This window comes from Podarcis raffonei, chromosome 14 (genome assembly GCF_027172205.1).
Source record: "Podarcis raffonei isolate rPodRaf1 chromosome 14, rPodRaf1.pri, whole genome shotgun sequence".
NCBI lineage: Eukaryota > Metazoa > Chordata > Lepidosauria > Squamata > Lacertidae > Podarcis > Podarcis raffonei.
Window position 1 is genome coordinate 35,085,562 of NC_070615.1, and position 27,458 is coordinate 35,113,019.

The 27,458-nt window shown below is 45.5% G+C and overlaps 2 protein-coding genes across 4 annotated transcripts; one reads left to right on the top strand and one right to left on the bottom strand.

The window, feature by feature from the left end:
- The first annotated feature begins 731 nt into the window (after positions 1 to 731).
- Positions 732 to 8,881, top strand: ANTKMT (adenine nucleotide translocase lysine methyltransferase). 3 transcript variants are annotated; one of them, XM_053365095.1, is made up of 6 exons: positions 732 to 814; positions 3,196 to 3,359; positions 4,666 to 4,770; positions 6,608 to 6,748; positions 6,995 to 7,045; positions 8,223 to 8,881. In XM_053365095.1, exons 2-6 carry the CDS (start codon positions 3,198 to 3,200, stop codon positions 8,409 to 8,411), a joined length of 648 nt encoding a protein of 215 aa, XP_053221070.1. In that variant the 5' UTR covers positions 732 to 814; positions 3,196 to 3,197; the 3' UTR covers positions 8,412 to 8,881. The 3 variants fall into 3 exon arrangements, with proteins under 3 accessions (XP_053221070.1, XP_053221072.1, XP_053221073.1); XM_053365097.1 differs by lacking the exon at positions 732 to 814 and adding an exon at positions 833 to 1,927; XM_053365098.1 differs by lacking the exons at positions 732 to 814; positions 6,995 to 7,045 and having other exon boundaries at positions 2,831 to 3,359.
- On the bottom strand, positions 8,868 to 23,540 carry CCDC78 (coiled-coil domain containing 78). Its single transcript, XM_053365094.1, has 15 exons — positions 23,309 to 23,540; positions 22,511 to 22,642; positions 21,596 to 21,682; positions 20,081 to 20,260; positions 19,621 to 19,773; positions 19,340 to 19,390; positions 17,591 to 17,679; positions 17,399 to 17,477; positions 15,615 to 15,740; positions 14,832 to 15,049; positions 13,829 to 14,003; positions 13,062 to 13,105; positions 11,791 to 11,857; positions 10,394 to 10,494; positions 8,868 to 9,765 (listed from the first exon to the last, which is right to left on the bottom strand). The coding sequence occupies exons 1-15, from the start codon at positions 23,384 to 23,386 to the stop codon at positions 9,639 to 9,641; spliced, it is 1,707 nt and encodes a 568-aa protein (XP_053221069.1). The 5' UTR covers positions 23,387 to 23,540; the 3' UTR covers positions 8,868 to 9,638.
- Between the last annotated feature and the right edge of the window lie 3,918 nt (positions 23,541 to 27,458).

Below are 27,458 nucleotides of genomic sequence, written 5' to 3' on the forward strand. Positions count from 1 at the left end.
CATCAGTTTATAGCTCTCCATTCAGCCATGGCTGCCCCTCCCCGCAAGAATTCTAAGAGCTAATGTTGTTAAGGGTACTGAGGGATGCGGGTGGCGCTGTGGTCTAAACCAGTGAGCCTCTTGGGCTTGCCTATCAGAATGTTGGTGGTTCAAATCCCCGTGACGGGGTGAGCTCCTGTTGCTCCGGTTCCTGACAACCTAGCAGTTCAAAGCATGCCAGTGCAAATAGACAAATAGGTACCACTGCAGTAGAAAGATAAACAGCATTTCTGTGTGCTCTGGTTTCTGTCACAGTGTCCCGTTGCGCCAGAAGCAGTTAAGTTCTGCTGGCCACATGACCCGGAAAGCTGTCTGTGGACCAGCACCGGCTCCCTTGGCCTGAAAGCGAGATGAGCGGCACAACCCCATAGTCGCCTTTGACTGGACTTCACTGTCCAGGGCTCCTTTACCTTTATGGGTACTAAGAGTTGTTAAGGGAACCTTGTTCCCCGCAAAGAGCTACAATTCCCACAGTTCCCTGTGAAGAGGGCTTGACTCTGGGAACTTTAGCATTGTGGGGGGGACTAGGGACCCCCTAACAGCTCTCAGCACCCTTAACAAACTACAGAATTCTTGGGGGGGGCGAAGAGAGCCATGACCGTTGAAAGGATCCTCATGGTGTTTAAATGGATGGCGCGAAGGTTACAGCAGCGGAGGGAGATCCCTGCCCCTTTCTCCTTAGCGGAACTTAATGTGTCTCGAGTGCCTGTTTCCACACGGAGCATTCTAACGAAAGGACTGACGGAGACTTGGGCGGACCAGGCTTCCGGGATAGGTAAAGTGGGCGCCTTCGTGCTATGCTCATACGGGGCGGGGGATGAGAGGAGGTGGTCTTCTGCCCCAAACGCGGGCTTGTTGGTGCCTAGAAAGAAACAAAAGAGCGAGATCGCAGCTGGAGAGCAATGCTTTCCTGTCCCTCCCGTAGAAACTTGCCCTGTCTCTTGATCCCAGTTGACTTATTTATTTAGCGAAATTTATTTAAAGCTGCTCCGTGGGGAGGGAGGGAGGTGCATTCTGTCCATTCTCAGAGGCACTGCTCTCGTTCTTCCTGCCTTTTCTTCTTACACATCCCGTCTCGCGTTCAAGGATCTCAGTGCAGCGAACATTGCTTTTGCCCCCTGGCCACTTCATCCTCGGATTGGGTTAAATAGAGAAAGAGGTTGAGCGGCTCAAGGTCACCCGGCGGGCTGGCGAGGAAGATGCAAGCCTGGGTATCCCTGGTCCTAGTCTGGAACTCTATAACCACTGTGCTACACTACCGCCGCCCGCCGGTCCGCCCCCCCCCCCCCGCGGTTCTGTAGCGTATGGTAACAAATGAAAGTTGATTGATTGATTGAATTGTAATGAAGAAGTGGGTGGAGGAGATAAGATTTTTAAATAGCAGCACTTTGCAGCTGGAGCTTTAAGGTTGATGCAAAGGTTGACATTCTAATGTTAAAATTGCTAAATTTGGTAATGCTGAGAAACAGAAATAGGGTCAATGCCCTCTTCTCCCAAATAATGTTTTCAAGACTTCAGGATTCCCCAACCGATCATCTGTCTTTTGCCTCACACTGCTTTTCTGATTGATTTAAAAAGGCATTCAGTAGTAACGTGGACTGGAAAGGTCTGCATTGTTATGTTTTTCAGTGGGGAAAACGTCCATTTTTAGAAATGCTATTGTTTTGTAAATTAACTCATAACCTACAGTGCAGACCTATGCATTCCTGCTTGGCAGTAAGCCTCACTGAGTTCAATGGGACTTCCTCCCAGGAAAGTATATATAATCTAGTGAGTGATTACAGATCAGATTCAGCAAATGAAATGGATACATTACTAATTAACCGTGCAATCTATACATATCTATTCAGAAGGAAGTTCTACAGAGTTCAATAGAACTTGCTGCCAGGTAAATGTTTATAAAATTGCAACTTTAATCTAAAATCAACACGATCAATTTGACTCGTCCTAGAAAGCATTAATATTTCAGGCATGCTAACACTAATAATTTTTTATTGTTGTTTTCACCGCTTTTCTTAAAGTTTTAGTAATATCAGGGAAGAGTGTGCTACTGAACTTACCACATTTTGCAATACTGTATTATACAAGTTTTTCAATAAAATAAATTTCTTTCCACATAAGGCTTTGAATTTGTTTGAATTTCACATTTAAACAACACCATGCACTTTATTTGAATCTCACAAAACCAAAAAATTTCCTAGTTCCAACTTTTCCTGAAAGCACACATCACTGGTATTTGTTATTCTGTTTCCCCTGGCCTTTTGGCATGGTGCCCCATAGAATATGCTATAATACTGCACTAGTATATGCTTCTAGTATACATATGAAACACACTCTATGGTTTGTTCTAGTTTTGCCTCTGGGCTAGTGAGCCGAGTGAGCTTTGAGTAAAGATCAGAATGGAAGATATTGGAGGCAGAACCTTCCTTGGTGTTGATGAACCCACATTGGTAGAACTTTGCCAAACTTCCTCCTGCATTTAAATGGGCTCTAAAGACCATTTTTATCATTCAAGGCTTTTAATTTTTATTATTCAAGGCAGTGACATTCTACTGGCTTAGTTTACATGTTTTCTTCTGAACTGTGATTTTTTAAAAAGAAATTAATTATGTAAGCTACCATGGGTTGTGTTTTTTTTAAAAAAAAGATCAATGTAAATGAGAAAAAGGAGTGGAGCAACACCCCCATGAGGTTACAGTATTGTGGTTTTTTTAGCAAGAAATAGCAAGTAAGAGGAGACATGAGAGAGGTGTGTCAAATTATGCACAGTGTGGAGAAAGGATATGGAGAAATGTTTCTCCCCCTCGTAATACTAGAATTTAAGGGCATCCAACAAAGCTTCTATACACCACATGGTTAAAGTGTAGGGTTTGTTGCCACCAGAAGTAGTGAGGACCACTAATTTGGATTGCTTTGAAAGATGATTAGATAAATTCACGCAAGATAGGGCTATCAGTGGCTTCTGGCCATGAGGGCTATCTTCTCTCTCCATATGCCTGGATTATGTCTCTGAATCACAAGTGGAGGGAGGGCTGTTGCACTCAGTTCCTGTGTCCTGGCTTCCCAGACACGTCTGGTTAGCCATTGTGAGAACAGGATGCTGGAGTAGATGGCCTTCGGCCTGATACAGGTGGTTCTTATGTTTTCCCCTTGCAGACATGGATCCTGAGGATGCTGAAGAATTGGCAGCTGAGTTGCACGGAAAGCCTGTGGATGTCTGGGACCTCTTGCAAATTGCAGCAGGCACTGGCTTGACTGCCTATGTTGTGTGGGCTGGAATTCTCATGCCAGGATTCCGCAAAGTGCCTTTAAAATTACAGGTACATATCAGATGATTTGCTGTCACATTTGAGGGGAAAGCAGCATAGTTAACTGGCACATGATTATTGTGTTGGGAGGGAACTTCTGCAGGCAGGACTCTCCCTTATGAGACAGAGAGTGGTCTTTGGAAATTTTTAAAAAGCACAAACACACTGAAAATGACTCATGAATTTGATTCTGATGGCCAGATATTTGAAATGCTTAATCACAATCTGTATCAGGGTGCCTTCCAGATGCTATTGTCCATTAAACTTTAATTAGTTTAATGTTAAGTAAACGTCCAGTGCGCTTCCAACGCCATAAATCTTATCTCAGCAGAGAATTTCGTGCAGCGGTTTAAGAAGGCAGGAGAGTCAGTACCTTTCAATGAAGAATCCTGGAGCAAGCACTTTGGAACTCAGGGAAAAACTTTATTTACAAAAGAAAACCCTGGCGATAAAGCACACATGCTCTTATCTCCGGCATAAAGAAAACTTTACTCTAAACCTAACTCATATCAGCCCACCGGCCACAAACTGAGTGAACTGACTATTTATACAAACTAACTCACATTCTTGGATGCTTAATGACTTCCAGCTGCTCAGTGATTAGAGCAACTTGTTACCTCTTAACCCTCTAGTACCAACAGCTATACCCTGATGTGATGCTCTTCAGTTGCCATCAGCCCCAACCACCATGGCTGATGGGAGTTGTAGTCCACCAACATCTGGAGAGTATCATGTTGGCTTCCTTATTTTAAGGCAGCAATGGGGAACCTGTGGCCTTCCAGATGATGTTGGACTCCCAACAACCACTGCCAGTGTTAGCAGTGGTCACAGATGAGAATTGTAATCCAATGACAACTGAAGGGTCGCAAGTTCCCCAATCCTTTGTTTGCAGATAATTGATTTGGCTCAACACAAGATAGTCATGTTAAGTCAGCTGCTCCCTCTTCCAAGGTCTGGTTCACCCATGAGCCCCCCACGGTGCTAGCAAGGCTGTGCTGCCATCAGCCCCAGTGTCATATGAGGCTGATGAGAGATTTAGTCTAACACATCCAGAAAACACCAGGTTCGCAAAGACCAGGGCATTTTTTCAGCCGGAATTAATCGGAACTCAGTTCTGACACCTCTCAGGTGGGCACCATTGTCATTATAAGAGAACAAAGGGGGTGTTTATTGTGAGTTCCAGCACCACTTTTTCTAGAAAAATAGCACTGACAAAGACTGTGTTAGAGTCTTTAGGATTCCATGCATATTCCCTAGCCCTGGAACTCTGTGGCCCTTTCCAACTCAGAGCTTGCCTGTCTTTCTTCTCCTCATCCAGGTGCCGTATGTCCCAGCAAATGCCAATCAAGTGGAGAATGTGATGTCGCTGCTGAAAGGACGCTCTGGGAAGATGGTGGATTTAGGGTCAGGCGATGGCAGAATTGTAAGAGCAGCGAGCTTGTTTCTTGATAGTGGCATATTCCATGAAGCTGGGTGGCCCACTTGAAAGTACTACAATATATAATAATTTGGATCCGAAGGGAAGAGTAGAACAGAACTAGGGAACCTTTAGCCCTCCAGCTATTAGTGATTTAAGTAATAAATCACTGGATCCCTTCCAGTCGGGATTCAGGCCTCATCATGGGACTGAAACTGCCTTGGTCGCACTGGTTGATGATCTCCGGCGGGCTAGGGACAAAGGTGAGAGCTGTTTCCTAGTTCTGCTGGATCTCTCAGCGGCGTTTGATACCATCGACCATAACATCCTTCAGGACCGTCTTGAGGGGCTGGGAGCTGGGGGCACTGTCATACAGTGGTTCCGCTCCTTCCTCCTGGGCCGTGTTCAGAAAGTAGTGGTGGGGGGTGAGTGTTCAGACCCCTGGGCTCTCACTTGTGGGGTGCCTCAGGGTTCTGTCCTCTCCCCCATGCTTTTCAACATCTACATGCAGCCGCTGGGAGAGATCATCAGAGGGTTTGGGCTGGGCGTTCATCAGTATGCGGATGATACCCAGCTCTACCTTTTAAATCAGAACCAGTGAAGGCGGTGAAGCTCCTGTGTGAGTGTCTGGAGGCTGTTGGAGGATGGATGGCGGCTAACAGATTGAGGTTGTATCCTGACAGGACAGAAGTACTGTTTCTGGGGGACAGGAGGCGGGCAGGTGTGGAGGATTCTCTGGTCCTGAATGGGGTAACTGCCCCTGAAGGACCAGGTGCGCAGCCTGGGAGTCATTTTGGACTCACAGCTGTCCATGGAGGCACAGGTCAAATCTGTGTCCAGGGCAGCTGTTTACCAGCTCCATCTGGTACGTAGGCTGAGACCCTATCTGCCTGTGGACTGCCTCGCCAGAGTGGTGCATGCTCTGGTTATCTCCCGCTTGGACTACTGCAATGCGCTCTACGTGGGGCTACCTTTGAAGGTGACCCGGAAACTACAACTAATCCAGAATGCGGCAGCTAGACTGGTGACTGGGAGCGGCCGCCGAGACCATATAACACAGGTCTTGAAAGACCTACATTGGCTCCCAGTATGTTTCTGAGCACAATTCAAAGTGTTGGTGCTGACCTTTAAAGCCATAAATGGCCTCGGTCCAGTATACCTGAAGGAGCGTCTCCACCCCCATCGTTCTACCCGGACACTGAGGTCCAGTGCTGAGGGCCTTCTGGCGGTTCCCTCACTGCGAGAAGCCAAGTTACAGGGAACCAGGCAGAGGGCCTTCTCGGTAGTGGCGCCCTCCCTGTGGAATGCCCTCCCACCAGATGTCAAAGAGAACAACAACTACCAGACTTTTAGAAGATATCTGAAGGCAGCCCTGTTTAGGGAAGCTTTTAATGTTTGATGTATTACAGTATTTTAATATTTTTTTTGGAAGCCGCCCAGAGTGGCTGGGGAAGCCCAGCCAGATGGGCGGGGTATAAATAAATTATTATTATTATTATTAAGTAAACTTCACAGATGGTGTTAGCTTCTGAAGAAATGCTTGATCAAGGCTAGAGTCCCAAAAATAATAATCTTAGAGTCTTATTTGCAAATGCATCACTAGATGCATCTGGGCTAGATCAGGTGTGGAGAACCTTTGACCCTCCAGATGGTACTGAACTACACCCCCCACCAGCCTTAGCAAGCATGACCAATGGCAAGGGATGCTGGGAGTTGTAGTCTGAAGGTTCCCTACACTTGGGTCCAATGGATAAATAGCCTGACCTGGGGCAAGGCAGCTCTGCTGTGTTTCTAAGGATCACAAATGCAGTCAATAAAATAAGTGCCTTGGCTGTGCTTGCAGGTGCTAGAGGCTTACAAGCAAGGTTTCAGACCCGCTGTTGGCTATGAGCTCAATCCATGGCTGTTACGACTTTCAAGCTATCGTGCCTGGAAGGCCGGCTGCTATGGAAAAGTTTCTTACTGTCGGGACGATCTTTGGAAGGTGAGACAAGAGGCTCCATGAAATTGCGCAGATAATCTGGGGGTAGTGAGAGGACACACAACACATTGGCTGCCGGTGTTTGTCAGCCTCCTCATGAGCCAGGCTGCAAAGTTCGGCTGGTGGGTAGTTTTTAGGCCAGGATTGGAATATTTTTAATTGTAGGTACTAGGCTGGGTGCTAGGGATTGATGGTGGGCTTCAGACATTGGATCAGGTTAACGAATAGTCCTGGTTCTCTCTCTTAAAGGTGGATCTGTCAGATTGTAAGAATGTCACTGTGTTCTTGGCACCTAGCGTGGTAAGCATATTTATTTACTATTACTATTCATATATAAAGCCCATAGCAGCTTGGGACCAGATTACTTGCAGAATCATCTTACACCGTATATGCCAACTCGACATTGACCTGCGGAGCTGGCACTGTTACAAGGAACTTTGGAACTCCCTGCATGTTGACATCAGGCAGGTGCCTTCACTGTGCTCTTTTTGGCTCCTGCATAAAACATTTTTGTTTAGGCAAGCTTATCCAGCAATGCAGAATGTTGACATGTGTTTTAATCTCTTTTTAAAGTTCTGTTGATTTTAATTCCCCTTTGAATGTTTTTAAACACCTGTTTAAAACTATATTTTCTTGATAATTGTATGGAAACCTCTGTTTTTTTTAAAAAATAAAAATACAATTAAGTGCAGTGGTGTGTGTGTATAGAGTTGCTTTTTAATGAAGTGTAAAAATGCTAAGTGTGTTGCATAAAAACAGGAAAAACAAAACAATAAAATTCAGAGACATGCAAAGCTCAAAGGATACTTGCGTTTTGGTTCATATATTGTTTTGGGAAGTGCAAAGTACGTACAATCACCTTTAAATGAAAACTTAATCATCCCTCCCCCCTCCATCTTTACCTTCACCGCAGTTGAAGAGAAATGGACAGGGGGACTTTAGAACAGCTCTAGCCCATTTTCTTTTGGATTAATTTATTTTTATTTTAAGCACATTCAGGAACGTAAGAATAGCCTTCTGGATCAGGCCTGTAGCCCATCTAGTCCAGCATCCTGGTCTCACAAGGGCCAACCAGATGCCTGTGAGAAGCCAGGGAGCAGAACATGACTGCCTATCTTAGAAAGACCCTGACACTTTGCTAAACTAAAATTCCCAAATAATTCTCAGATAGGAAGAGGGAAACATTGCACAAAACAAGGAAATTCCGAATCAAGGTAGGATGGTGGTGCTTGCCCATCTTTAATGCAGGGAGTGCCCTTTTTCAAGAGCAATGTCCCATGTTCCATGCAAGGGAATACGGGCATGTTTACTTTAAATAAAATAAAATGGAGTGATTCCACTTAAAAGTGTTGACTCCTTTCTGAGCTCTGGCAATCTGAGGATAGAAGAGAACCAGTGGCTGATATTTATTCCAGACTTTAAAAAATAAGGAACTAACGCCCTGAATAACCCAGGCATTTTCCTTCCCTTTTCTCAGTTGCAGCTTCTGGAAAGGAAGCTGCTTGTGGAACTTCCGGATGAGGCCCGTGTGGTGGCTGGACGCTTCCCCCTCCCCAACTGGACACCCACCAGCATGGCTGGGGAAGGTTTGAACCGAGCCTGGGCCTACGATATCAAGACTGTACGGCAATCCAAGCAGGACAGACCGGAGGGAAGCCCGGTATAAGAATGTGTCCTCTAGGAAACAAGCAGGCACCTTTGCAAGACGGACAAGGGCTGTTTCCAGTGGCTCAGAGAGTGAAAACTGTTTCTTTCCAATTGCTGGCCTTGACAGCCCTTTATAAGCACTGGGGTGTGGGAGGGAGGGAGGGAAGCAGGCAGGAACAATGAGATGATTTGTCAAGGGAAGTCACATGGTTTCTGTAACCCCTCCCCCGAATCCTGCTAATTCTGGAAACTCATTAGAACCTTTGCCGCAGGATGGGACAGGTTTGTCTCTTCACTGTGGAGTAGTGTGTATATTTATTTTTTTGTAATGAACTTTCACAGCACTTATTTTTTTTACTCATCTCAGTGTGTGGTCCAGTGGGCTGCTAAGATCTTATTGGGGTAGCAAACCCATGCCATGCCTCAGCTTGGTGCTTTGGTTGTGAAATAAAGAGAACTGTGATCCTCGGGATGCTGAGGATTAATGTACCAGATAGTGATTTATTTTACTAACATGGTACAACTTCAGGTTTCTACGCATGGTGATATGGTTTGCAAACTACTCTAAATCATGGTTTGGTGTTACACATAATTCCCATATAACTGGGGTGGGGGTGGGGACTTCAGCTGAGTTTAGTTTCACTTTCAAAGGCTGTCATTTGAACCAGGGTTTGTGGTTTTATTCCAACCAAGGTTACTAAACAAACCAAATTTTCAAGTTCAGCCGTAAAGCTGGCTTATTTCATTAACCATTTCACTGGAACACGATAATAAGCATCTGAATGTCAGAATGAAAGCTGGTGAGAGTAAGACAGAAGGGAGAGAGAATGCAATGGAAATACTGAAAGAAGAAACAAATGCATTTGGAATGTAAGAGCTCACAAGACATTGCGAATTGAGTGTCTCAGACTAGAGTTCAAATTCTTGCTCCACCATGGTTATCGGTGGACGACAGGCACGGTTTCTCATCCTAGCCTACCTCTTGGGGTTGTTACGAAGATAATTTGGGGGTAGCATATGGGTGGAAGAACAGCTCTGAGCCTCTTAGACAAAGGACAGGATTTTTTTAAAAAACGAAAGACAAAAGTGGTTGCTGAAAGGCCTTCATTGAGCCACTTGCTTCCTGGAGTCTCTTCTGTGGGATGGTAGTATACCCAACCATTGCAATCCACCTGTTGTTCAGGCCAAAGTGCCAGTCCTCCTTGAGGATGCTACAAAGCCTTCCCATAGCTTGGGTGTCAAGAGACTACATTTCATTACTGAAATTCCTCTTGGGTTTTGAAGTTGCCAGAGGGTTAGAAGCTCCGGCAATTAGTTCTTCGTGGCTCTCTATTCCCAGAAGTTTCCTCAGCCTCAAGATCTCCTGCTTGTATCTGCAGCACAACAGCACAGTGAAAACAGCATTAACCCAGTTCTGCTGGGTACCTAATTCAGATACCTAAGGTGGATGGAACCGCCTGAGTAATGGGCTTCCATGTGGCTTCCTTTGGTAGCAAGGGACTGTGAGAGCAGAGTAGGCTTGGTAGTCTATGTGTGGGAGAAGTAGGAAGACATTGGCTGACCAAGGCCACCTGGTTCTCATGACCAGGAGGTTTCCTGGGCTATGTCATTTATATCCCAACTTAATTGCCTCTAGTTTCCTCCTCCAGCCCAAGCTGTATAAGGCAACGGGGGAGATGGTACTGTTGTTTTTCAGCCCAGTGGGGTCAGGTGATTGGAGGAACCAATAAGGGCCTGGCTAGCCCTATATTACTGATTCACCAGGCTGGATGCCTCAGTTCAGGAAACTTGGCACTGAGTGGAGCTGCTGAAGATACTCAACACCCAGAAAAAGGATGGGGAAGTTGTGACTGGGAAAGCAGCCATGGGGCTGTAAAAATATTGCCCATTCCTGCTTTGTGAAAATGTTGAAGTGGTATGATTATTAGACATGAGCTGGCGGGAGAGCCCCATGAAAGATTTTGACAGTTAAAGCCTCACCCAGGTGAAAAGACCTCTCACCTTACAAGGTGTTTATCCACATACTCCTGCAGTTCGGCTACCTGCTCTTCTGCCACCATCGCCCGTGTCAGCAGCTGACTCCTTTCCTTTTCGAGATCCTCCTGTGGTTGGGAGAAGGCAACCATAGAGGCAGGAAGGACAAAAAAAAAAAAGGATGGGTAGACGGGCAGATTTTAATGTTATTTGTATAGGCCACTTTTCCACCCGTATGTTTTTAAGGCAGCTCACAGAGTTTAAAACAATGAAACAGCACTCCCTGCTTTATATATGAGAGAAACCCATCTGCATTGGCATTCTGCAGGCTTTTGAAGATGCCCCTTTTTACACAGGCGCTCCCTTGATATCACTGCCTCTTGTTTTTAATCACTTTGCTGCTTTAATGGGATTGTTCAATTGCCTGCTCTGATTATGGATGTTTTTCTTAATGGGATTGTTTTACTGTGTGTTTAAATTATGGATTCTTATAGTTTAATGCTTCTGTGGTTGGTTTTTATACTTTTGAACTGCTCGGATGCCTGGTATGGCATTAAGCAGTATAAAAATTAATAAATGATAATGAAGTAAAAAGGACGGTACCAAAACCACTCTGTCCTATAAAACAGAGGTAGCCAGTGTGGAGCTCCCCCAGATGCAAAGTAGATGTTCTGCCGCTCAACTGTGCTTTGTGGCCTTGTGCTTTTGGCAGATGAATAGAACAGCACCCCCTTTCATACAGAGACCCAGACTGCCAAACACCCCCTTCAGCAGGGGTCAGCAAACTTTTTCAGCGGGGGCTGGACTATATTTTTTTTGGGGGGGGGGAATGAATGCCCCACAAATAACCCAGAGATGCATTTTAAATAAAAGCACACATTCGACTCATATAAAAACATGCTGATTCCCAGACCGTCCGCGGGCTGGATTTAGAAGGTGATTGGGCCAGATCCAGCCCCTGGACCTTAGTTTGCCTACCCATGCCCTTCAGGTCTAGATTCAGGAACCATCACCTGGCCTTTACACCAACATATCTCTGTGGTTTCAAGGGGGAGTTTTTATTTGAAAATATGTGCTGTTCATAATGGATGGGGTATTTCAAGTTACTTGAAAAGGGGAAAGAAAGAGCAGGTGTGAATTGAAATCCATACTTAATCCTTATTGCATCCATAACTTAAATTGAGTTTTAAGTCCTGCAGGCTTCCCATAAACATCTGGTTGGCCACTGTGAGAATTGACAATCCAGTCAGATGGGCAGGGTACAAATTGTTATATGCTGGACTAGATGGGTCATTGAACTGATCCAGCAGAATATGAATATGGAATATGATCTCTCTCTCTCTCTCTCTCTCTCTCTCACACACACACACACACACGTGTGTATTTGACACTATTGGCCTTACTGTGTTACCAGAATGTTTTACCTGTGTGGTTTGAGTGAACTCTCGTAGTTGTTTCCGGAGCTCAGCCCAGCCCGCTTCGTCCAGCGTGCTGAAAAGAAAAAGGAGCAAAAGGGAACTGGAAAGAGCCCTGTCAGCAAGCCATCCATTTCTTCATGTGACTGGTCGGCTTCCATGTTTTTGGCGCACAACACCCATTATCCACAGCCAGCATGTCCAAACTGGAGCGATGGGAATTGTAGCCCAAAATATCTGGAAGGGGCACCAGTATGGCATGAAATTAAGAATGTTTCCTGCAGGCCACAAGTAATTCACAATCAAGTATCATGCCTTAAAAAGACAAAAGAGAACTAGAGGACTGGATATCAGCATGAGATGACCTAATGTCCATCTGGAGGGCACCAGGTTGGCAAAGGCTGCTCTATCTCTTGCCCAGACCCTCAGGAGTAGCTAACATGGTGCCCTACAGATGTTGCTGCACTCCAGCTCCCATCTGCCCTAGCCAGTGTGGCTCATGGTCACAGGGTGGATGGGTGCTGGGAGTCCAGCAATATCTGGATGACACCATGTTGGCTGCCCCTAGTAGAACTATCTCCACCCCCCCCCCATAGATGGTCAGATGAGCAAATACAAAGTCACGTTAACAGCCCCACATATTGCACGAGGCAAAGCATTCTGTAAAACAATGGGCTCTGGCTGGTGAGAAAGGGAGGGACAGAAGCCCTGGAATGCAACTCTTCCATTTATGTATTTGCAAATTCCATTACTATGCTTCTGGGTAAATCCACTTATTTCACTGGGGTGGCTTAAATCGTGAGGATAGGTGATCTAATTGCGAGGAAGTATGCAGGCAAGCCGTGGGAAAGTTCTTCGTAGCCTGTCCGGGGACTGCATAAGCAAAATATAGGTCACATTTGATGTTCGGGGAGTTCTGACTGTATAGAAAGGATGGTATGAACCGAGGAATGCATTGTGTGCCGGTTAATGTAGAAATTTGTTTAGGCCTGCAAGATCTCCCTCTAGAGGTCATGTTAGCTGCTGTAAACTCAGGAGAAAGGAAGTGAATTTCTCTCGCCTGCATCTCAGCATACCAAAGTCCATTACACTATGTGGATGTGGTATTACGTTTCATTATGCGGATGTGGTGTTTTGTGCTACTATGTTATGTTTCATGATGTGGATATGTGGTTGTGGTATTATGCTATGTCAATGTGGTGTAACGTTGATGGAATCCAAGAATATTTGGAGGGTTGCATATTCCCCAGCCCTGATGTACAGTAAGAAACAGTACTTACTGCGGAGGTGATGTCCCTGAGCCAGCATTTTGACTTAACTTTACCTGTAAGGGAAAGCAGGGGGGAAGGTGATGGATTTGATCAAAACTTCCATTTTGGGGGTGTGGAGCCTTTTTCAGCCTAAGGGCCACATTCTCTTCTGCACAACCTTCCTAGGGCCACATGCCACTGAGCGGCAGAACCATGAATATCAATGTCACCTTTGTACAGAGGGCTAGTTTCTAAACAAACTCACCCATCCTTCTCCATACAAGCAACAGGCTTTATCAGAGTTCAGGGACAGACAGTGGGGGGAAAGGAAGGTTATTATGTACTGAGTTAAATAGGATCCAAAATGCAGCAGTCTGATTGGTCCTAGAATAATAGGATTCAGAATGCAGCAGTCTGATTGGTCCTAGAACAATGCAGCAGTATGATTGGTCCACAGGAGCCACCCAATCCAGCTCCAGGTGGAAGTGAATCCACAACCTGATTGGCCTACAGGAGAATCCCGGAATTAGCCAATCTCGTGCAGCCCATTGTGTAAACAATGTACATAAAGCAGATATTGTGGGGAAAACTTCCATTCCTCCTCACCACTATGAGCTGAATAAAGAGCATGAAATCCACTCTTGACTCCGAGTATATTTCAAAGGTGTAATACTGCAGGGCTGGTGAGTGGGTGTGGCCTGGGGAAAGAGGGCGTGGCCAGAGCCCAAGGGCCAAACAGAGAGGCTCCTCCATTAAAAGGGCCCAGCATCCAGGCAACGAAGTCCACCCCTGTTCACCTTCATCTGCAGTTCGTGCAGTTGGCCCTCCAAGCTGGCTTTATCCTCCCGCAGCCGGTTCAGCTCCTGAGAGGTGCTTGTCAGCAGCTCGGCATCTGTGATGGTGAAATGGTGTTCTGGTGGGCCAGGATCCAGATCGTGGCTGCCCAGCGACCGAATCTGTTCGCGCTGCATCCTGCAAACAGAGGGGTTACAGATCAGCCCTTAGGCTTGGCAAAGAAGTGGATTTGCTAACCACATATTCACAGTGATATGCAGCACATGTGCGCATGCACACAACACCTTAAAGTCCTCAAAAAGTTTCATTGTACGTTTGCATAAGCCAGAGAGCCCACTTCATCAGACACATCAAAGACAGCTTCCATGTGCATTGAGATGAACTGATGAATCGGCTCTTCAGCAAGCACCGAAAAGGATGGAGCCATAGATCAAGCCACTGTAGGATTTAACTGCCAGCACTATGGGGATTCCCTCAGTTCCAGACACTGTAATATTGATTATAGAATGGAAGTTGAAATGTGCGCGAGAAGGTTGGAATGTGAAGGTTGTGTTTAAAGAGAGCCTGAGAGAAGGACGGAACGACACGTTCACAGGAGATATTGCTATAAGGAAGCAGGAGGGAGGAGAAGAGAAGAGTTTTGATGTCTCACGATGAAACCCAGTAGGCTTTAGTAGAAGGAAATATTGCCATTTATAGACAGAACTGTCCCTTTGCTGGTAACTATAAACGCATGTGCTGTTCTCATATTTGGTGTGCCAAACCTCAACTACTTGCTGGTTGAGGTTGTGTCACACTGGCCTTTCAGTGCCTAAGTAAAGATCCTGTTTTACTGACAACTGGTGTCTGGATTCTACTGGCTAACTTTCTGCACTAGGGGGTTGCCTCTTATCGGGGGTAGGATTTAACCACTGGCACTAGGGGATTTGCCTATGCTATGGCCACTGCAGGAATAGCTGCCGGTGCTAGCGGGATTGCTGCCTTGCAACATGGCCTCTCCCCTACCTGTATGCAATAAGCAGGCCCTCGTGCCTCTTGACCAAGTTCTGCAGGCGTTTCTTGTAGCCGCGAGTGGCTTTGGCCAGCTGTTCCTCCCTAGACTTGTACGAAGCCCGGATGTCCTGCAGCATGCCATCCACAAAGCGCTTCATGTGAGCCGGTTTGAAGGTGCTTTTGCTGGTCCCTTTTGCTGCAGCGGCAACTGACTTGCTGTCAATGTGCTCCTTGAAACACAGACACACAGAGATAGTCTCATATGCTAGCTCAGTACAGGAGTGGGGAATCTTTTTTCAGACCAAATGCCACAGTCCCTTCTGGACAACCTTCCAGATGACACATGACCCTGGTGGGCGGGACCAGAGGCAGAAGTGGGTGGAGCAACACATGCAAATTCAGGGTTCATGGACACATTCCAGCCAGGCAAAAGCACTCAAAGAAGGTACACAGCAGAGCTGGTAAGGGCTGTGGCTTTGGAGGCAGATAGAGGCAGACCTGAGGGTTCCCTATTCATGGCCCATTTATTTTGAAACTGGGAATGGGAGCACACTAAAGTGTTGTGAGGAATCCAGTCTCCAGTGACCTTAAAGAATCCAGGCACAGGAAAGGTTTCCCATTGTTTCTTCCTGATTTCCTGGTCCGGGCTTGCCCTCTTCCAAGCTCCATAATTGGTTTGGCCATCAAAGCCCAGCACTGTCTGCTTGGACCACCACCAGCTGCTCTGAGATTTGGTGGAGAAGATCCAGGCTCTGGCACATCTGCCACCCACCCACCCAAAAGGGAACTGCTCACAGCCAGGTCTGTGATGTACTGAAGGAGCCGCGACCTGTATTCCTCGTTCAATTCCTTCAGCTGCAGCTGAAGCCGGGAATTTTCTGCCTCCACTTCTTGGAGCTGGCTTTGGGACGAGAGTAATACCTGCAGGCAAAATGGCACACAATCTTGTTGAAATATGAGATGCATTCTGCCGGCTTTTGAGGTTGCACCTATTTACACAGGTGTTCTCTTGACCCAAGCCTCCTGTTTCAACTGCTGTGTTGTTGTTTGAATGGATTGCTTTATTATGTACTAGTAGACCAGTGCCTAGTGTTGTTCGGGAATAATATGAAACCAAAAAAGTCAATTCAGTTTTGAGCGGTTCTGTCCGCCATCTTGGCATCCAGTTGTATCCAAACCTAGATGAAAACCTGCTCCTTGCTCTCAGGAACCATCATACAAAATTTCCTTACGGTGTCCTAAGAGGTGTCCCAATGCACAGCAAGCAAACAAATTCCCAAAATCTATAGTAGATTTTCATTAGGGATGTTTATGTTTTAATGGGGTTGCTTGAGTGTATAGACAGTGTAATTATTACGGGTGTTTGCATTTTAACATTTGTGTAAATTAGTTTTAATATTTTGCAAACTGCTTAGAAGCTTCCTTTGGCAATCAAGCGGCATATAAATTAATAAATAAGAACAGAACATGTGTATATTAGAAAACAGTGCCCTGCAATGCTGGGGGATTTTCACAAGGCCTATTTAAAAACAAATAAATCAAAAACTGATGAGGAAATGTGGCAAACTGAACTTAAGGTTGGGACAAAATGAGAAATTGAGAGAAGTCAAAAGCGACAGATTAATCCATCCCTTGAGGGAGGGGGATTTGTGAACGAGAAGGCAAGAGGACAAGGAAGGCGCAAGCATCTAAATTTGGATCATCTCATTTTTCATTTGTTACTCTGTTTCCTGAATTTGTTATTATACTGGCTTTAGATGTTTTCCATATGTGTACACGGCATTGCACTGCATGTGGAATAAGTTTCTGATGTCAAGGAGCATTAAATCTGCCACCCACAATCTGAAGTGGTGCAAGCTACTGGCAGATCACCTGTCCAAAAGCATCACACCTGCAATCTGCAAACTAAGAGCCCATTCTGTAAAGTAGAAGTCCGCTCCACACTTGTAAGGATCCTTCAGGGTGACAGCACCTTCCCTATGGAACTCATTGGCATTTGGCAAGCAACTTCATTGTATTAACTATGCGTTTGAGGATGTTGCGTGAAACTGCTTTTAGGTTCCCAAGCTTCAATAGCCTCTTCGGAATTTAAAGACTATAGGAGTTCATATGGATGGGCAAATCTTTCAATTTTTGTTTCTCCTTTTTCCCCAGTCTTCAGCTCTCCACATTTCCACCTAAATTTGTGATTATTATTTTTAACCCTCATGAAAATCCATCAGCCTTTTAGCGCAAATTTCTCCAAACGTATACATGCAATTTTACTCAACTGGCACATTTTTGCAAAACAGTGTTCCCCAAGAGAATGCATTTTTATATGTTCTTTTCAACAATATGCGCACACTTTGTCCAAATATTTGCATTCTTCATACACATTACTTGGCTGGAAAACGGCATTGCAAAATGTGGAAAAGTGCCCATTTTGAAGGAGACTGTTTTCTTTGGCTGGCATATTGCTTCAGAAAGTGCAAATTAGGTCGACGGGCCTTTAAATGTGAATGGAACTTCTCCCCCATCCCTAGTGATCCATAAATCCTGCTGACGGTGTAGTTCAGCTGTGACTTCCAAGGTTTCCTTACCACCGACTGTTCCGCCAGCTTGTGCTGCGTGTTCCGGATCGCCTTCTTGGCCTCCTGCAGCTCCTTGCCCTGAGTCACCCTGCAGAGACAAGGAGCGGTGCGGCAGAATACCAATGCAAGTTTGCAGTGAATATAACCCTCTGATTTCCTCGGGGGGGGGATGGGGGGGCTAGGCTGGGTGCTCGTACTCACACTCTCTCCTCTAACTTCTGCTGCTGTGAGCTGTACATTTCTTTCATCTTTTCAATCTGAGCAGTGATGTGATCCTGGTTTCCAAAAAGCTTGGAGGTGGGAGAAGAACAGAAGAAGCGGTTAGTTACATATTGAGAACATAAGAAGAGCCTGCTGGATCAGACCAATGGCCCATCCAATTCAGCTTCCTGTTCAGCCAGCCAGATGCTTGTAGGAAACTCTCAAGCAGGAGCTGAGTGCGAAAGCACTCTTCCTTTCTGTTGTTTCAAGCAACTGGTACAGTGGTAAAAACAAAAAAATTTTTTCCTTCCAGTAGCACCTTAAAGACCAACTAAGTTAGTTCTTGGTATGAGCTTTCGTGTGCATGCACAATTCTTCAGATACACTGAAACAGAAGTTGCCAGATCCTTCTATATAGTGAGAAGGTGGGGAGGGGTATTACTCAGAAGGGTGGTGGGAATGGGTGATTGGCAGATAGCTGTGATGAGCCTGTTGACGACTCTTAACGACTGCAATAGGTCTTACAGGAAAAAGCAAGAGGTACAGTGGTACCTCGGGTTAAGAACTTAATTCGTTCTGGAGGTCTGTTCTTAACCTGAAACTGTTCTTAACCTGAGGTACCACTTTAGCTAATGGGGCCTCCCGCTGCCGCCACGTGATTTCTGTTCTCATCCTGAAGCAAAGTTCTTAACCTGAGGTACTATTTCTGAGTTAGCGGAGTCTGTAACCTGAAGCGTCTGTAACCTGAAGTGTCTGCAACTCGAGGTACCACTGTATTCAGAAGCATTACTGCTTCCAACTGTGGAGGCAGAGCATAGCCATCGTGACTAGTATCCACTGGTAGCCTTTGTCCTTCACAAATTTGTCCTATTCTCTTTTAAAGCCGCCCAAGTCAGTGACCAACATTGCCTCCTGTGGGAGCAAGTTCCGGAGTTTAACCATGCACTTTGTGAAGAAGGACTTTTTGAAAATCTGTTTCTGAATCTTTCAACATTCAGCTTCATTGGATGACCATGAATTGAAGTGTCGTGAGAGGGGGAGAATTATTACTTTTTATCCAAATCCAGGGGCAGAGGAAGGGGGATGCGGTGGGAGCGGGCCGCCCCGGGTGTCATCACTGAGGGGGGTGACATTTGGCGCGCCGCCCGCCCACGACTCCCAAGCCTACCCTGACTCCGAGCCATCGGGGGAAGGGGGAGCTGTGCCTCCCCCCTCCCCCCTTTGTTTTGACAGCTGGGGGAGGCTTGCGAGTCACGGTGGGCGGAGTGCCGAATGTCTGCCAATCGGTGGCTCGCTCCGCCCCTGGCTGCAGGGCGTGCGCACCGATCCGTGCACCCAAGTGGCTATCCCGTGCCTGGGAGGGCACCCTCCACACTACACCCCCTTCAAGAGCGCACCCTCCCTGGGGCATAAGCTCCACTGCTGTCCAAATCTAAAGTACAGTTCTGCACATTTCCATATAACAATAACAATCACTCACTCACTCATTCATTCATTTTAAAAGTCCTCATGAGAATTTCAGAGCATTTAGGTGCAGATTCCCCCCCCCCAATGTACAGTGGTACCTTGGTTGTCGAACTTAATCCGTTCGACTCCTGGAACTGTTCAAAAACCACAGCATGGCTTCCAATTGGCTGCAGGAGCAAACTGATTTGAATTTCTATCAGGCACCAAAATGCTTTGCCTGGCGTCCCGCCCTTGACCCTCTCTTCAGAGCACAGCACAACACAATCACCATCGCACACTCACACTTCTCTCCAGTTTCCGCCGTTCATATTCGGAAGCCACCACCTCTTCTGGCTATGGCAAGAAGACACAGAAGACAGCATGCATTAGATTTCTGCATACGAAAGAGATAAGGGCATCAGAAGATCCAGCTGCATCAGGCCAAAGCCCCATCTAGTGCAGGACTCTGTTCTTGCAGCGACAAGCAGCAAGGACAACAGGATCGCATGCAACTGTCCTGATACCATCATGAACACACAATAAAACGCACATGGAGGGTCCATTAGATGGCCACAAATGCATACCTTCACTTTGCGGGCAGAGAGACGGTGGACCAAGGCTCGCACCCTTTCCAACTCCACAGAATCCTTGTTGGTTTGAGCTTGGGACTTGGGGCTGTTGCCTTGGGCATTGGCCAAGTTCAGTAACTCTCTGCTAAGCTCTTCATTCTTAGCGACCTACAAAGCAAAGCAGGTAAGTGTGTTATGGAGGTGCAGGCCATCCCTTGGGTTGGAAGCCAGCTATTACGAGCTGACCAGTTATCAATTTCTACGTGTTAGAAGTTTAAGGAGCTGTTTTGGGTGTATAAAACCCTTTACAGCCTCTACAACCATCACCACGTAGTGCCCTCCGGATGTTTTTGGACTACAACTCCCATCAGCCCTGCCCAGCATGGCCCAACCATGGATGATGGGAGTTGTAGTCCAAAACATCTAGATTGCACAAGGATGGAGAAGGTTTCCGTGGAAGATGAGCGGCCCATACTTCCTGTTCGTGTTCCTTGCCCAGTGCAAGATAATTGCTCTTCAGAACAAGATATTCATCTGCCAGCTCCTTGCGGTTGGTCTCTAGGGCACTCAAGCGCTCTTGTAAGGCATCACGCTCCCCAGTGGTCTTCTCATCATGGAGCTCCACCTCCAGGATACGGCTCTCGAGGGCCAGGATCTGGGAAAGCAAATTCCAGTGAGGGAAATGTATGCAACTGTCATAACTGTTATGTACTGAAGTTTTCACCCTAGGCCAGCAGGGGGATACTGTAGATAGTTCAGGTCCACATAAGCAAATAAGGGATCGAAAGTGACGTTCAGTGATTGGGTAGTTACAGAAAATGGTTACTGTTGTGTTCTAGTGGAGCTCTATATAAGCAGGCTGGCTGAACCCTTCAGTTCTGTTCTGGCCTGGCCTGTGAATAAACAAGAGCTGTTTGAAGAATCGCTGTGTCGTCTGATATGTTCACCCACAACTTAACAATAACACAACTTGGGGAGAGGGGAGATTTGTAAAGATCATTGTCTTTGATGCTCAGCATAGCTGGTTTTTTTGTTTGTTTTTTTGCAATTGGTTTTACATTTAGAAACCACTTAGAGGCCATTTTGGCAATTCAGCGGTGTAAAAATTAAATGAAGATGATGATGGCAGCTTTTGTGTGACTTTTATATTTAAAGATAAATAAACTGAAACAAATGCAGATTCATTTTATAATATTAACATATCCAGCCATATCTGGTTTCCATCCTACAGCTAGATATTTCTCTTTTGGAAATGATACTCTGGCATAAGAAATATATATACATACTCAAGGACCATTATTTCCCATCCTGTTTTATGTAGCAATTGTCTATCAATCAGTTGAGACTCCCTATCACTGGAGAACTTGTGCTTTCTAGTGCAGAGCAAGATCTATAGTACTTATGTTCTAAAGACTTTTTGGGGGTGGAAGAGAATTTGAGGGGTCTTTAGAATAAATGTGGACAGGATTGTCTAGGAAGCTGCCTTATGTTGAATCAGACCACTGATCCATCATGCCCAGTTTAGTCTACACTGACTGGCAGCATTCCTGGCTGGCCCACCTGCCCTGTCCCTCTTAGCCAACCCCAATGGGCCATTCTGGGCCAGCCCTGCTCTTCAGAGTGACCCTTGTGGCCAATCCTCAGTGGCCGACTCACCTCCTTTCCCTCTGATTGGCTCCAATCAGCACAAAGGTTGAGGAGGCTCAGTTTCATAGGCTAAAAAGCTCCCCTGTCATGCTGATTGGATGGCTTTAGGAAGCTGCTGCAGAAATGGTAACAAGTCTTCAATCCCCTGTGACCCTGGATTACTATAGCTCTTCACAGCTTCTGCATCTGGTTCTACTAAGCTTTGTCCCCGGTTCTGCAAAGAATCTTGGGCACTGCCATGCGGTGAGATGATAAAGAAAATGATGGGTTGGGAGTCCATGAACTTTCACTTGACGTTGGCCCATGGAAATGAATAAACATGGCAAAAAGTTAGGTCAATTACCAGATTCTTCAGTTCAAAGGTTTCTGCTTCGTGACGCTCTCTCATTTTGTTGGTCTCAATCTGGAAATCAACGAAGTCCTTGGAAATCTGAAAGGACAGGAACATAAGAACATTCAGAGATGCTTAAAAATGGAGTCAAACCAGCGTGCACAAGAGCATGCACATACAGTGGTACCTCAGGATGCGAACGGGATCCGTTCCGGAGCCCCGTTTGCATCCTGAAGCAAATGCAACCTGCTACTGCGCGTGTGCGGATCGCGATTAGCTGCTTCCACGCATGTGCGTGATGTCATTTTGACCATTTGCGCATGCGCGAGCGGCGAAACCCGGAAGTAACGTGCTCTGTTACTTCCGGGTCGCCGCAGAACGCAACCCAAAAGCACTCAAAATGAAGCGTATTCAACCCGAGGTATGACTGTAATGGGAAGTGAGAAGGGGAAGGGCACTTTTAACAAACTCTATTCCAAAAGGAATTATTGTGAAAATATGAAATATTTAGAAACAGACACCAAATTTTGTCCTCGCTCAGGGCACCTTATTACAAAAGTCCACCCCTGTCTGCACTGCTTTTAGATGTTTTTGGAATTATTTTTAGAGTGTTTCTATCTGTTTTAGAATATTTTTTTTTGTTTTTAACAAGGATTTTTGTTTGCTGCCCTCCTTGGGGATGAAGAGTAGCATGTAAATACAAGAAATAAATGAAATAAATATTAAAATTATGCCAGTTAGGGTCTGAGAGTCACTGTTTTCTCACCCCTGATTTACAAAGAAAGCCTGGCCTACCTCGCAGGGCTGCCATAAGACCATGACCAAGGCACTGTGTGTGAAGCATTTTGAACAACTGGATGTAATCGGGAGAGAAGCAAAGTGTTATTAATTGTCTCTGTGCAGCAGGGACCTTGCCCTATGCCTCACCTTGAGTTTCTCCTCTTCACTATGAACCAGTCTTGATGACAAGTCGGTTTTGGATCCAGCCACCTGCCCCATTTTCTCCTGCAGCTCCCCAAGTTTGGCGCAGAGCCTCTCATTCCTGTCTTGCAGCTGAACCTGCATGGAAGGGAGGAAAGCATATTCAGCCCACGAAATTCAGACTAGGCACAGGCAAATTGGTCCAATTGATTTTATCTCATTTCCCCATATTTCAAATCTTAAATTCAATTTCCTTATCAGTTTGTTTGGGGGGCGGGGAGTCCTCATGAAAATCCATGCGTATTTTAGTACCAAATTGTCCTAATAAATACATATTTGTGTGCCGTTTGCCTAATATACACTTTTTTTATAAAAAAACAACACAACCCCTTTCCCCCTAATATATTGCATTTTGTATTACAATTTATTATTATTATTATTATTATTATTACTATTATTATTTATGTCTACTGTGTTTCTAAGTCACTTTGATAAATGTTTATGAGTAAATAGAGAAATAATAATAAATAATAAATAATGATATTGAATAATAATAATAATAAATTGTAGTCCAACAAGGACTAAAGAGGTTCAATAGCCATCTCAGAGGTTGGATGGCCATCTGTCATGGGTGCTTTTTAGCTGTTATTTGTGCATTGCACGGGGTTGGGCTAGATGACCCTTGAGGTCCCTTCCAATTCTTCAGTTCTGTGAGTCTATGATTCTAAAGCACTAGGTGGGAAAAGGTGGAGGCTATGGGAAGCAGGAAGGCGGCAGAAGACTCATTTGAAACCAAACACTTACGTTCTCATTGCTGAGACGCTGAACTTGCTCTCGGAAGGTAGTAAGACAGCTGTTCTCAGTCTCATTCCCAAAGTCCATGTGGTCCAAGGGTTGGTGATGGAGGGCTTGGAGCTTCAGCTGCAAGAGGAGAAAACCCGGATGAAAGCAAAAAGGAGTGTATCCGAAAGACAATGTATTTGCCCATTGATCTTGCCTACGTAGGAAAGGTTGCTATCAACTCAGGTTGCTAACGGGTGTGGCTTTCACCTTGTTAACAAGGTGGAACAAATGAGAGGCTCAGTGTTATTTGTGATTATTATTTGATCGGAGGAGGCCTTGGCCAATTCCTTGTTATAATCCAGCAGTCTTGAATGTGTGCCATGTGCTGAATTTGGCACTCGTACCATTTTTTTTCATCCTGGTGGGAAAAAATATCTCCTTTCCATTACTACTTAGGTGGGTTTCATCCCATTTGTTTACAATACAATATTCATTTAAAGGTCCAGGTAGCTTCAAAACAATGTGAAGGGGGGGGGGACTTTTGAAGCCCGAGGTCCTTCATCATCAACTGGGGGGGGGGGCATATATGCCAGGGGTGGGCAATGTCAGAGACCAAAAAGTGGTCAATGGTTGTAACCTTTTGCACTGTAGGCTACATCCCAGCCAGACAAAAGACTGATGCAGGACAGTAAGCAAGAACACTTATCACAGCGCAAGACATCGATTGTTGTTAGGCTGGAGGTAAATGCAACCTGACCCCTAGGATCTCTCACCCGTACACAATCCCTTATGAGCAGAAGGGTCTAGACTGCTTATTCTTCGTTTTGGGTACCAGTGATGGTGGCACAGTGGTAGACAGACAGGTCAGAGCCACAATACAAAATCTGCTGTAAAGTTCATCCACTCAAGAGCCTCTGAAAGTAGTCTTCTCTCTGACATGACTTCAAGCGGGGACGGCTCTACCACTGGTCAGAGTGAGGCGGCCACCTCAAGCACCTGCTTTTTATGTGCCAGCAAGGGTAAGCAAAATTCTGGTTATTTCATTTGTTATTTTATTATTGTTGTTGTTTCTTTCTCTGGCCTTTCTGCCTCAGGTGGCAAATTATTATTATTACGATGACGACTATTTTACTAATCTATGCAATTTCCCCAAAGCAATGGACAATAAAAACAGCAAAAAATGACAGCTGCATTAAACCACACAAAATAGAGGCCAGCTCTACCATTACGCAGAGTTTAGCAGCTGCTTCAAGCATCAGGCATTGAGTGGACAGAGGTGCATGTATCAATTTGCCATGGTGGCTGCCCTTGCACCGGCTAAGCCAGACTGCTGCTTTCAAGTGGAGTGGACGATGCTGAAGTAAAATTTGCATTTGTTGCTCTTCCCACTTCTCTGACCACTAGCATGGGAGAAGCTGGAAACTTGTTTGTGAACTGTCTCTGCCTGATAGCGAGGTCTATTATACCAGTAACCACAAGAGAGCAGTGGAGAGTTTTGCATGCTAACTGCGTATCTTTAAAGGCGTAGCATGGTGCCCCAGAGGACCGATTCCGTAGGAAATGAATGCAGAAATAGACAGCCATTCAGAACAAGCCAGGATTTTCCTTATTGTATGCATTATCAACTATGGAAGCAGCTGCCTCAAGATGTGATGACTGGCCCAAATGGCTTTAAAAGATAATTTAAAAGGGGACAAATTTAAGCACATGGCTTCCCCCAAATAATCCTGGGACCTGCAGTTTGTTAAGGGTGCTGGGAACTCTAGCACTTTGAGAAAGTAAGCTACAGTTCCCAGGATTATTTTAGGGGAAGTGGCACAATAGGGCTTTAAATGTATTGTGTGGATGTGACCAAATTCTTGGAGGGAGCTTATTAGCCATAATAGCAAAGCGGAGTCTCCAGATCCAGTATACCTTTGTCTGTCATATACTGGGGGAACTTAGGGATGCGGGTGGCGCTGTGGTCTAAACCAGGCATCCCCCAACTCGGCCCTCCAGATGTTTTGGGACTACAACTCCCATCATCCCTAGCTAACAGGACCAGTGGTCAGGGATGATGGGAACTGTAGTCCCAAAACATCTGGAGGACTGAGTTCGGGGGTGCCTGGTCTAAACCACTGAGCCTCTGGGTTTGCCAATCAGAAGGTTGATGGTTCAAATCCCCATGACGGGGTGAGCTCTCATTGCTTTGTCCTAGCTCCTGCCAACCTAGCAGTTCGAAAGCACGCCAGTGCAAGTAGATAAATAGGTACCACTGTGGCAGGAAGGTAAACGGTGTTTCCGTGTGCTCTGGTTTCCGTCATGGTGTCCCGTTGCGCCAGAAGCGGTTTAGTCATTTTGGCCACATGACCTGGAAAGCTGTCTGTGGACAAACACTGGCTCCCTCGGCCTGAAAGAGAGATGAGTGCCACAACACCATAGTTGCCTTTGTCTGGACTTAACCATCCAGGGGTCCTTTACCTTTTTACTGGGAGAGCTGTATTGTGGATTAGTTATTGGACCTGGACTGGGTGACCAGGCAGATTTGTACATTTTGAAATTTGATAAGCTATGGAACTTTGCTGCTTTGATCTTTCTTTTTTATTTTATTTTTAAAATATTCTGTGGTATTTTATGTACTGTGACTTCGCTGTTATTTTTAACTGTTTAGTAATAGTTATCGTCATCATTTGGTTTCCTGTTTAAATATTATTAGCTCGTTTTGAGAGTTGATTTTAGCATGCAGCTATATTAACCAGCTTCATTTCTGAAATATACTCGGAGTCCTGTAGTGATTTCATGCTCCTTATTGCAGCTTGTAAAACAGTGAGTTTAATTGCCCCACCCCAAACCTCAGGCTTTTATATACATTATTTACACAATGAGTCCTGTCTGATTGGCTGACTCTGCTTCCCTCCTGAAGCCTGATTGGTCTTTTCCTGCAGGCCAATCAGTTGTTGCATTCTAGGATCCTACCAGACTTATAGGCTGATTAACTTCCTCCTGGAGCCTGATTGGACTTCTCCTGCAAGCCAATCAGTTGTTGCATTCTAGGATCCTACTTGCCTATTGTTCTAGGATCCAAGCTTAGTACATAGCAATTTCCACACAACCGCTGCCCCTGGAGACCTAGCAAACAGCCATCCAGCATTTTGGCTTTTGCTGTATCCCGTATTCTTCCAGGCTGCCATGGTGTTGTTTGTCGGGAGGAGGTGTAGAGATGGGCTGGGGAGGGGTGCCTGCCTGCCTCTCTTACTATTTTGAAGCACTCTTTAGTACAGATGTAAAACTGGGGTCTAAATGAGATCTCTGCAGTCAAATGGCAAGGTTCTGCGACACCCTTTTGTTTAACAATAGGAAGAACAAAATTACATTTTCCACCCAAATGACGTTGTGGAAATGAAGGAAGTCAACATGGAATGGCTGCTTGGGTGAAAGGGCTGTGAGTTCAGTTCAGTTCTGGAACTGAAAGCAAATCCCCAGATTTGGAATAGGCTCAGAGAAGGGATAGGCAAATCTGTCAATTTTTGCTTCTCATTTTTCCAGTCTTTTCCAGTTTAGTTCTCCACACCGGTTTGCAGATATATTTTTTGAAGTCCTCATCAAAAGTGGTACTTCGGGTTAAGAACTTAATTCACTCTGGAGGTTCATTCTTAACCTGAAACTGTTCTTAACCTGAAGCACCACTTTAGCTAATGGGGCCTCCTGCTGCCACCGCACCACCACCATACAATTTCTTTTCTCATCCTGAAGCAATGTTCTTAACCCGAGGTATTATTTCTGGGTTAGCGGAGTCTGTAACCTGAAGCGTCTGTAACCTGCAGTACCACTGTATTTCCCTGCAAGTTACTCCTAGGAAGAACTTACTGAAAGTAAGAGCTGTTCAACAGTGGAAGGGACTAGCTTAGAAGGTGGCGGGATCTCTTTCATTTAAGGTTTTTAAACAGAGGTTGGATGGATATCTGTCAGGGATCCTTTAGCTGTGATTCCTGCATTGTAGGGAGTTGTTCTAGATGACCCTTGGTGTTCTTTCCAACTCTACAATTCTATGACTCTAACCGTCACTTTTTGTATGCAATTTTGCTCAATATACCAATTTTTGCTCATTATCCCCAATGTGTTGTGTTTTTGTATTTCATTTTCACTAGCATATTGCATTTCTATGTACACTTTGCCCTATAGTGTATGCATT